The 12,305-nt window shown below is 41.3% G+C and overlaps 1 protein-coding gene across 4 annotated transcripts in view; it reads left to right on the forward strand.

Moving 5' to 3' along the window:
- Window positions 1-12,305, forward strand: part of PMS1 (PMS1 homolog 1, mismatch repair system component) — a 155,880-nt gene that overhangs the window by 8,098 nt on the left and 135,477 nt on the right. For all 4 annotated transcript variants that reach the window (XM_073633191.1, XM_073633189.1, XM_073633192.1 and 1 more), the window contains exons 3-4: window positions 1,141-1,323; window positions 9,609-9,711. In XM_073633191.1, the coding sequence (XP_073489292.1) occupies window positions 1,141-1,323; window positions 9,609-9,711 (286 nt within the window). The remainder of the gene's footprint in view (window positions 1-1,140; window positions 1,324-9,608; window positions 9,712-12,305) is intronic.

The following is a 12,305-nucleotide window of genomic DNA, read 5'->3' on the forward strand; positions in this document are numbered from 1 at the left end:
GGCAGGGAGAGGCTTTGGAGGAGGACGGAGCCCTCGGACACTGCGGGGGACATCGCAGGATCCCGGGGACAAGGTAAGTAAAGCCGCCCCAGGATCCTGCAATGCGATCCCGAGTGTGGCTCGGGGTTACCGCTAATGGTACTGAATTTTAACCCCGAGCCACACTCGGGAAAACCGCCAGGGAGGCTACGACCAAGCACAAGTACCAATACTTTTTTTTTCAAGTACTCTCCGATACCGATTACCGATACTTTGTTTTTTTTTTTTTTAGTCATATGACAGTGGCACTAATATGCAGCACTGGTGGCACTGAGGAGGTGTGGGCTGTGTCAGCATTTTTTTTTTTTTTTGACAATTTTTTGTAAATTTTTTTTATTATTATTTTTAAAAAAAATTAGTGTGTGTGTTTTTTTTTTATTCTTTTTTTTTGGGGGGGTGGGGGGGGGGGGGGTGGAATGGACAGTGTCAGGTTTTTTTTTTTTTTTTTTTTTTACAATTTTGATGTAAAATATTTATTCATATTGGTTAGATGTCAGGGGTCTAAACAGACCCCTGGCATCCCCCCCTTTGATACAGAGAAAGGGACTGCAGATAGAGATTCCCCAGTCCCCTACTCTGTAGCCTCAGCTGCACTGTAGGTGAATGGACAGGAGAAAGAGGCTCCTCTCCATTCATAAACAAAAGCATCGTAAACACAGTTTCCGATTCTCAGTTATGAATGGACAGTGCCCGTGACTCTGTCCATTTAGAAAAGGAAGGAGCCGGTAAATGACATTTACACAAATGACAGGAACATGCCGAGGACAGAGAGGGGACCGGAGGAGGAAACAGGGGACCGTCAGAAACTATCATTGCGGTAGTGGGGGGAGTTACAATCACCGATCTCCGTGTTTTCAGCTGCTTTATTGAAAGCCGCGGGAGGGAGATGGGGAGAAGTGGCTGTCAGCTGCTTTATTGAAAGCCGTGCAGGGAGATTAGTGATTGTAACTCGCAGCACCGATCGTTCTTGACTGTCCAAGTATCAGGTCAAGCATCGGAGCATTTGCACGAGTACAAGTATATGTGCAAATGCTCGGAATTGGTGCAACCCTACTTTATATTATATAAAACATATTATTCAGTACAGCTTCTGTATTTTAGGAGAACTTTGGATTTGACAAGATCGAGGTTCAGGACAATGGGGATGGAATTAAAGCAGCAGATGCTCCTGTTATGGGCATCAAACACTACACCTCCAAAATTACTATCCATGAAGACTTGGAAGCTTTGGAGACCTATGGATTTCGTGGGGAAGCTTTGGGTTCAATCTGCTCTGTAGCAGAGGTAAGCCAAAATCTTTTTACTGGAGAGAATTCATGCTGATATATAAAGACAATGAGGCAGATTTACAAAAAAAAATTGTAATCTTCACAATAAATTGTTTAAATATTAACCTCAATAAGACAATCATGTGAAAAGCAACTTCTGTTTACTTATTTCATGTGCATATGATTGGCCGAAGTGCAGCAAATATCCACACAATTTATTTTGTAGAGATTTAGTAGATCAACCCACATCTGTCATCCAGATGTTTTTAGTTTAGGCAACAAGTGTGATTTACATAATAAAATGTCAGTTCTGTCCTGAATCTGTGCTTTAAAGCGTTTGTTACCCTTAAAAAAAAAAAAGGATCCTGTGCCTTTTAAAGCATATTATACAGCACAGTGCTGGTACTGTGTAATTTGGTCCTTTCTATCACCTGAAAAAGCTGGCTGATCCTGCCTGGTTCTGTCCCCCCCCCCGTTAAACTGGTTTACCTACGGTTTATCATGGCTTCTGAGCCCTGACACTGTGGTCAATTTATGCGCCTATGTCATCTGCAGCTCTCCTGTGTCCTAATCTGTCCTCCCTCCCCTCCCCCCCCGCCTGTCTGCTAGTGACAGTACCTGCCCCTCCCCTCCTGCTGCCCGTTTAGGAAACGCAGAGGATTGTATGAAAAGTATACAGTGGCTTAACAACCACTTTAAGTCAGAATTTCCACTCAGTTGTCATTTTGAGTTATTTGAATTTACTGCAACCAAATTCCAGGCTGCTCCTCAAGTTTGGTTGCTTGCTGCCTCTCTGCTTGGTGTATCACCTCTGATTAAAATTTTCAGTGCTAGTTTAAATTTAGGCAGTTTCTGTGAGGAACTTTTTAGTACTGATACATCAATGATATCTCCAGCCCATGAACTTAGAGATTGTATCTAATTGTTAAGCTGGATATACACACACACACAGTGTGTGTGTGTGTGTGTGTGTGTGTGTGTGTGTGTGTATATATATATATATATATTATAGTATCTCACAAAATTGAGTACACCACTCACATTTTTGTAAATATTTTATTATATCTTATTCTTTTCATGTGATCATGTGACAACGCTGAAGAAATTACATTTTGTTCCAATGTAAATTTGCTGTCCCCTCAAAATAACTCTACACACAGCCATTAATGTCTAAACCGCTGGCAACAAAAGTGAGTACATCCCTAAGTGAAAATGTCCACATTGGGCCCAAAGGGTCAATATTTTGTGTGGCCACCATTATTTTCCAGCACTGCCTTAACCCTCTTGGGCATGGAGTTCACCAGAACTTCACAGGTTGTAACTGGAGTCCTCTTCCACTCCTCCATGACGACATCACGGAGCTGTTAGATGTTAGAGACCTTGCGCTGCTCCACCTTCCTTTTGAGGATGCCCCACAGATGCTCAATAGGGTTTAGGTCTGGAGACAAGCTTGGTTAGTCCATCACCTTTACCCTCCGCTTCTTTAGCAAGGCAGTGGTCATCTTGGAGATGTGTTTGGGGTCATTATCATGTTGGAATACTGCCCTGCGGCCCAGTCTCCGAAGGGAGGGGATCATGCTTTGCTTCAGTATGTCACAGAACATGTTGGCATTCATGGTTCCCTCAATGAACTGTAGCTCCCCAGTGCCGGCAGCACTCAACAGCCCCAGACCATGACACTCCCACCACCATGCTTAAAGCGGGGTTCCACCCAAATTTTGAACATTATCTCTATGCATTCTCTTCCTTGCCTAGATGCTGACATGCTGTGTAAAAAAAATTTAAATCGCCGTAATTACCTTTTTTTTTTTTCTAATCTTCTTAGCACTTCCTGGTTTTCCTCCCATGGGAGTAGGCGTGTTTCTAGCCTCTCCCAGACCTCCCACAGTCCCCTGGGAGCTAGTCTCAGGCTTCCCAGCATGCATTGTGCAACAGCGTCATCACAACATCTCTGTGAATGCTGGGAGCACAGCATTCACTGCATCCAGGAAATACATGCTTGTGGGCTTCAAATGCCCACAGTGAAGATGGAAACCGCCTTCAGTGAATTTTATAAGTTATTCTTTACAACGAAATCGGACACAGGCGGACTTATTACACAGAACAAGTGAGTAGATAATCATGAGAAGAAAAGTTTGTGAATGAACTCCAAAAAAAAAAAAACGATAGATAGGTGGACCCCCGCTTTAACTGTAGGCAAGACACACTTGGCTTTGTACTCCTCTCCTGGTTGTCATGACACACGCTTGACACCATCTGAACTAAATACGTTTATCTTGGTCTCATCAGACCACAGGACATGGTTCCAGTAATCCATGTTCTTAGTCTGCTTGTCTTCAGCAAACTGTTTGCAGGCTTTCTTGTGCATCATCTTTAGAAGAGGCTTCTGTCACAGCTTCCTTCTGGGATGACAGCCTTACAGGCCAATTTGATGCAGTGTGCGGCGTATGGTCTGAGCACTGACAAGCTGACCCCCCACCCCTTCAACCTCTACAGCAATGCTGGCAGCACTCAGTCTATTTCCCAAAGACAACCTCTGGATATGACGCTGAGCATGTGCACTCAACTTCTTTGGTCGACCATGACGAGGCCTGTTCTGAGTGGAACCTGTCCTGTTAAACTGCTATATGGTCTTGGCCACTGTGCTGCAGCTCAGTTTAAGGGTCTTGGCAATCTTCTTATTGTCTAGGCCATCTTTATGCAGAGCAACAATTCTTTTTTTTTAGATCCTCAGAGAGGTGCCATGTTGAACTTCCAGTGACCAGTATGAGAGAGCGAGAGCGATAACACCAAATTTAATACACCTGCTCCCCATTCACACCTGAGACCTTGTAACACTAATGAGTCACATGACACTGGGGAGGGAATATGGCTAATTGGGCCCAATTTGGACATTCTCATTTAAGGGTGTACTCACTTTTGTTGCCAGCGGTTTAGACATTAATGGCTGTGTGTTGAGATATTTTGAGGGGACAGCAAATTTACAGTGTTATACAAGCTGTACACTCACTACTTTACATTATAGCAAAGTGTCATTTCTTCAGTGTTGCCACATGAAAAGATAGAATAAAATATTTACAAAAATGTAAGGGGTGTACTCATTTTGTGAGATACTACTCTGTGTGTGTGTGTGTGTGTGTATATGAATACAGTGCGGACGGAAAGTATTCATACCCCCTTAAATTTTTCACTGTTTGTTATATTTCAGCCATTTGCTAAAATCATTTAAGTTCATTTTTTTTCCTCATTAATGTACACATAGCACCCCATATTGACAGAAAAACACAGAATTGTTGACATTTTTGCAGATTTATTAAAAAAGAAAACTGAAATATCACATGGTCCTAAGTATTAAGACCTTTCGCTGTGACACTCATATATTTAACTCAGGTGCTGTCCATTTCTTCTGATAATCCCTGAGATGGTTCTACGCCTTCATTTGAGTCCATCTGTGTTTGAATGTACTGATTGGACTTGATTAGGAAAGCCACACACCTGTCTATATAAGACCTTACAGCTCACAGTGCATGTCAGAGCAAATGAGAATCATGAGGTCAAAGGAACTGCCTGAAGAGCTCAGAGACAGAATTGTGGCAAGGCACACATCTGGCCAAGGTTACAAAAAAAATTCTGCTGCACTTAAGGTTCCTAAGAGTACAGTGGCCTCCATAATCCTTAAATGGAAGACGTTTGGGACAACCAGAACCCTTCCTAGAGCTGGCCGTCCGGCCAAACTGAGCTATCGGGGGAGAAGAGCCTTGGTGAGAGAGGTAAAGAAGAACCCAAAGATCACTATGGCTGAGCTCCAGAGATGCAGTCGGGAGATGGGAGAAAGTTGTAGAAAGTCAACCATCACTGCAGCCCTCCACCAGTCGGGGCTTTATGGCAGAGTGGCCCTACGGAAGTGTTACCCTGAAAAATCTATATTTAAGATTTTTCATCTCTCATAGATATGATGTGGGTTAAATAAGAGTTCTTTTCGACCAAGAGTGAAAGCTTCAAATATAATAACATTTATTAGGACGCAGTTGAAAGTCTAGCTAATACACAATCATCTATCTATCGTCTTACACCAAGGAAGAAAATATTAGGTTGAAGTAAAGTATTTACATGAAGGAATACAGGGTATATTCCTCAATACAGTAATCTGCACACATATTTAGTTACAAGTAAAAGGGCATTCCTTTCCCATAATTACCCATCCTTACCAAAGTTCCTTTCAGCTTGCTGGTATATCATAAAGAGAGCGATACCTCCCCCTTGGCTCTGAGTATATCAAACCAGGCTGATGTCTCATTGGTTGGCCTAGCTTTGATCATGATTGGAGGGCTTACTCCATAAGTCGGCCCCCTTTCATGCCAATCCTTGTGACTATGTTGGCCAAGTGAGTTAATTGCATTTCCCCAGGAAGTTAGGTCCAATGCATATCCCAGCATGGGACCCTTTTAAAGAAGTAGGTGTAAAACAATGGAATTGGCTTTCCATTGTTTGTATATACAAGCCTTGGCCCACATTCTCTGCTCTTAGCAAAAGCTTAAATGAAACCCTTTTTAGCCCGGCTTTCATAGATGCCAGCTAAATTAAATATATTCATTATTACAATATTTTACAGTTATTAATGGAGATTTCACATAAACTCATAAGGCAACAGGAAGCCTCTCCTCCAGTGCAAGACACATGAAAACCCGCATAGAGTTTGCTAAAACACACCTGAAGGACTCCAAGATGGTGAGAAATAAGATTCTCTGGTCTGATGAGACCAAGATAGAACTTTTTGGCCTTAATTCTAAGCGGTATGTGTGGAGAAAACCAGGCACTGCTCATCACCTGTCCAATACAGTCCCAACAGTGAAGCATGTTGGTGGTAGCATCGTGCTGTGGGGGTGTTTTTCAGCTGCAGGGACAGGACGACTGGTTGCAATCGAGGGAAAGATGAATGTGGCCAAGTACAGGGATATCCTGGACGAAAACCTTCTCCAGAGTGCTCAGGACCTCAGACTGGGTCGAAGGTTTACCTTCCAACAAGACAATGGCCCTAAGCACACAGCTAAAATAACAAAGGAGTGGCTTCACAACAACTCAGTGACTGTTCTTGAATGGCCCAGCCAGAGCTCTGACTTAAACCCAATTGAACATCTCTGGAGAGACCTAAAAATGGCTGTCCACCAACGTTTACCATCCAACCTGACAAAGCTGGAGAGGATCTGCAAGGAGGAATGGCAGAGGATCCCCAAATCCAGGTGTGAAAAACTTGTTGCATCTTTCCCAAAAAGGCTCATGGCTGTATTAGATCAAAAAGGTGCTTCTACTTAATACTGAGCAAAGGGTCTGAATAGTTAGGACCATGTGATATTTCAGTTTTTTCTTTTTTAATAAATCTGCAAAAATGTCAACAATTCTGTTTTTTTCTGTCAATATGGGGTGCTGTGTGTACATTAATGAGGAAAAAAATGAACTCAAATGATTTTAGCAAATGGCTGCATTATAACAAAGAGAGTGAAAAATTTAAATTTTAAGATTTTAAGGGGGCCTGAATACTTTCCGTCCCCACTGTGTATATGTATATGTGTGTGAGATATATATATATATATATATATATATATATATATATATATATATATATATATATATATATATATATATATATATATATATAATGTGTATATGTATGTATGTGTATATATATATATATATATATATATATATATATATATATATATATATATATATATATATATATATATATATATATATATATATATATATATATATATATATATATATATTTTCAAACAAAAAATCTTAGGAAAAGAATGTGAAAGAAATTTTGTTTGTTCTCTAACATTAGTGGGTCAAATTGGTCAAACAATTTGAAGGCGCAGGATGGAAAATCTTTCCTCTAATTTCTAACAGTAAATGTGGTTTTCATTCGGTAAAGTCTATTCATTCCCCAAAATGAAATTTTAAAAGCAAACAAAATCTTTCAATCAACATTCGAATGTTCTGAGACTGGAAAATTTTTGCCTGAATTTTCCTAGGACCTTTCCTAAGAATTTTTCGTTGAAAGTCTATCCATCTGTGGCCCGCTTTAGAGAAAAAGGGTCTGATCAAAAAATTCTTGATAGGGATAGTACTTGCAATTAACATGCTAAATATTTCCTATATATTAATCAAACCTCCTTTAATGGTTGTTTCAAACCAGTGGTCGCCAACCAGTGGTCAACCAGGGGTTTTGCTTCAGGTCAACATTGTGGCGGATGTATACCACCCAGTGTTGTTTCCTGTGTTGTCCTCAATGCTCGCTGACAGTCAATACTGTCAGCTTGCATCAATACCCGATGCCTCCTCTGTAGATCCGGCTCCTGTGAACTCAGAGGGAGGCACTAGGAGTAGTGCAGAGAGCGGGAGGTGAAGGGGGACTTCAAATGGCGGCGCTGATCAGACTGTGAGAGGGAGCACGGAGCGTAAGCACATGGCTGGATAAGGAGGCGAGATCCAATGATGAGTCTGTGTAAGGCAGCAGTGTAATACAGAGTGTTGGGGGGAGAGCCAGAGCATTGTGTGTATAAGGCATGTTAAAATTATGGTAGTGATGTGTGGGATTCAGAATTGTGAGTTTATTGGGCCACAAGGTTTGAAAGATTGGCGACCACTGTTTCAAAGATATAGTAGTACATAGAAACATTTAAAAACCTACAAATTGACTACCTAGCTACTGGGAAAGAAACAAGAGTTTTAAAATGCTTCACCCTACCACATCAGTGACCTTCTGTCCTATGCGAAAAGATGAGGAAAGTAACCCACGCTGTACAAATTCAGTTCAGGGAAAACTACCAGTGTCTGTGTAAGGAGCTCACCTTACTCACTGATACTCAAGTTGCCACTTGCCAGTGCCCCTTACTTTTCCTTCCTCTTTTGCAGCTGTTTCTATTTTCCCTGGTTTTAGATGCTAGGACAAGTTCCTCTCTCCATATAACGGTTCTCGTTTTCTAGTGATTGGCTACTATCCCAAACAATGTCATATTGGGGGGAGCTTAAATGCTTCCCTACACTGCTAAACACTAGGAGGCAACTGAAGGAGTGGTGGGGAGCACTGTTGATATAAGGATCAGTGGGCCCCCTTCACAAAGATGCTGTGCACTTGCTTTGGATGGGCAAGCCAGGACCATGGCAATGTCATCCAGCTACTAGGGCAAAGAGGCTCAACTGCAGCTACACACACACACATATAATATATCATTTTTTTTTTTTCTTTGGGGTTCAGTTATCTTAAATAATAAGTTTGTTTTTCAAGCCGACATCCCAAGGTGTGAAAAATGTACCAGCTATATCCTACCTAGTATTTAATGTAGGGTGCAGAGGGCAGTAGTATGTAGTGCATTAGTAAGTAACACAGATTGCACTGGTCTGTAATACACTGTGCAGGAGTACACCGTGCAGGAGTAAATAACACTAGTTGTCACCCCCACATTCAGGACACCTACCATTTTGTTACTCCCACATTCAGGCCACACCCACCAGTCAACCCCACATTTTGAACGCTTGCCAGTTCTCACCCCCACATTCAGGCTACATTCCTTGATGAACGCTTAGGAAATTTAGACAAGTTAGATTTTTTTTATACACAAAAGTGGGCATCATAAAGAGGGAATTTATAAAAATCTAAAAAAGCAACGTTGTGGATAAAAGCTAAAGGTAAACATTCACCTCTCCTCTGTCCTTCTCTTTTATACTGGTATGTTTTTAGGTCTTGTATACAGCTACATTTAAAAACAAAATGTACAATTCTAAGCCCAACTTCATTTACTGTTTTTTCCTCAAAAATAATTAGGCCAGCAATGTTCGCTCTCATACTTCTGCCCATAAAGGTTTACACATTTAGCTCAACTCCAGGAAAATAAAACCTTTTTCTGACTTGTGCTGTGTGTTATCTCTATTGATGCTAATCCTAGGTCCAGACACCGCTGTGTAAGGTAAAAATCATAGTTTCATTCCTACTGGAAAGTAAAGCCAGCACTTTATTTCTTGTGCTGCAGGTATGAGAGCTGCATCCTGTCTTTGGCTCACCTTTCCTTTTCCCTTGTTTATTCACAAAACTCACTATATTCTGTACAGAGAATACAAGGCTTTCTGTGTATGGATAAGGGAAGACCCTGTCGTTTACTACCCCTCCACTACCCTTCTCCATTCACAGAATACCTTGTATGTTTTCAGCTGCAGTGTAACATTTTCACAGCATTATGGTTTGGTTCTGATAGAACTCCTTTGTTGTTCTGAAATCTTTGCTCCCTCTTACCCTAGGTGCATATCACAACAAAGACTGCTGCCGATGAGATTAGCACCCAGTATGTTTTGGGTAACAGTGGACATGTTGTATCTCAGAAGCCATCACACCTTGGACAGGGTAAGGAAAGTACACATCTTCAGAGACCATTCCTCACATTTCTGTTTTTTATTAATGAAAGTACGACGGTCAGGTTAGATTAAGTATCTATCTGTGCAAGTTTGTTGGCTTGTGTGTCTTGGTGGTTGATGATGCAGATTTAGTGTTCAGTGGAAGGCTAGGGACAGGGGATGACATGGAAAGCTGCATTGCTGGATCAGGAAAAAGTATGTCACTTTTCTCGCTGTGCAGTGTGGTAGATTTATGTAATTCACAAGATTCACTAAACACAGTTGCCAGATCTTAGTCCAAGGAGACTGGCAAAAAAAAAAAATTTGTTCCAGCTGTGCAATTTAGTTTGCTTCCAGTTTAGTCTTTAGCTGGTCACATATATTACATTCTGGATACATACCCGACTGCACTTAATTTTATTATATTGTTTATGTAGATCCTCATATACTGTAATTGATAGTAAATTTAACCTCTTCCCCTCAAAGTATGTAAAGTACTGTGCAAAAGTTTTAGACAGGTGTGAAAAAAGGTGCAAATTATAAATGCTTTCAGAAATGGATCTGTTAATAGTTTTTCTTTTTAACTCATTTTGTTAACTGATAAAAATAAAGTAAATGAACAGAAGAGAAATCCAAATGAAATCAATATTTGGTGTGACCACCCTTTGCCTTCAAAACAGCATCAATTCTTCTAGGTATACTTGCCAACAGTTGTTGAAGGAACTTGTCAGGTAGGTTGTTCCAAACACCTTGGAGTACTATCCACGGGTCTTCTGTGAATGTAGGCTGCCTCAAATCCTTCTGTCTCTTCATGTAATACCAGACAGACTAGATGATATTGCGATCAGGGCTCTTTGGGGGCCAAAACATCACTTCCAGCACTCCTTGTTCTTTATACTGAAGATAGTTCTTAATGACATTGGTTGTATGTTTGAGGTCATTGTCCTGCTGAAGAATACATTTGGGGCCAATCACATGCCTCCCCGATGATATGGAATGATGGCTAAGTATCTGCTTGTATCTCTCAGCATTCAGGGCACGATTGAACCTGACCAAATCTCCAAGTCCATTTGCAGTAATGCAGCCCTTGCAAGAAACCTCCACCATGTTTCGCTGTTGCCTGCAGACACTCATTATTGTACCACTCTCCAGCCCTTTGTAAATCAACTACCTCCTGCTACAGCCAAATATTTCAAATTTTGACTCCTCAATCCAGAGCACCTGCTAACATTTTTCTTCCCCCCAGTTCCTATGTTTTTGTGCATAGTTGATTGGCTTGGCCTTGTTTCCCTGTCAGAGGTATGGCTTTTTGGCTACAATTCTTGTGCTGGGTCCCACTGCTTTCCACCAGTCCTGTGCTGATGGCACCGCTGGACATCTTCCACTGTTGAAGGAAAGAAAGCACGATGTGTCTTTCATCTGCTGCACTTAAGTTTCCTTTGCCGACCACTGTGTCTACGATCCTTAAAGTTGGTCATTTCTTTGTGCTTCTTCAAAAGAGCTTTAACAACACTTCTTGCAACCCCAGTCTGCTTTGAAATCTTTGCCTGGGAGAGACCTTGCTGATGCAGTATAACTATCTTGTGTCTTGTTGCTGGAATTGGATGGTGCCATTGCCGGCAATAGCCGCCGAATTGGCATCCGATTTGACATGTAAAATCGCATGCCAAATTGCTGCAATGTGAACCAGGGCTAAAGGCCATTTGAACACAAGCCAAAAATAGGGTAGAAGCTTTTAGCATAGTTTCAAAAGCTTAGATTGACAAGTGTTAATGCTTAAAGTGCCTTGGTTTCTCCCCAGCAATGACCAGTGGTGGGGAGCAATCAAGTTACTGTAAGCATTAGCACTTGGCAGTCTAAGCTTTTGGAATTGTGTTAAAAGCTTCTACCCTATTTCTGGCTTATGTTCAAATGGGCCAGAAATAGGGTAGAATATATATAAATGCACCGATACTTTGCGTTGTGATTTGAGTCAATACAAAATGAATGGGAGCAAACCGCACTGGAAGGAATCACTTGAAATTTGAATAGGAATGCGGTGTGATTCCTGTCCGAATCACATGCGATTTCCCCCACCGCTGCTGTGTGGGTTCATCTAGTGGGCAGTATAAAAAAAAATGTTAGAACTCACCGTACATATCTGGCCACATGCAAAATAATCTACAAAGTAGAGCTGCACGATTAATTGTTGAATTGCGATTTGACCCAACTCCCCCCCCCCCTCACAATCTTAATCCGGCATTTCCACAATTCATTCACGTAACAAGTGCAGAGCTGTTTTCTGCTCACTCACAGCTGTCAAAAAAAAAGCAACCATCATGTTTCTCAACATTGCTCAGCGTTGAGAGATAAAAAGAGACATTGTAACATTTAGTTCTTTAGATCAAAGGGATGAACTTCGTTCTGTAAATGAGGGCAGTTTAACCACTTAAAGGATTTGTAAAGACAGAAGGTTTTTTTATCTTAATGCGTTAAGATAAAAAAACCTGTGTGTAGCAGCCTCCCCAGGACCCCCTAATACTTACCTGAGCCCCATCTCTGTCCAGCGAGATACAGCAGTGGCGCTATTTGCTCTCGCACCTGTCAATCAAAGTCAGCCAATCA

The sequence above is a fragment of the Aquarana catesbeiana genome, linkage group LG06 (genome assembly GCF_042186555.1).
Source record: "Aquarana catesbeiana isolate 2022-GZ linkage group LG06, ASM4218655v1, whole genome shotgun sequence".
In the NCBI taxonomy this organism is placed as follows: Eukaryota; Metazoa; Chordata; class Amphibia; order Anura; family Ranidae; genus Aquarana; species Aquarana catesbeiana.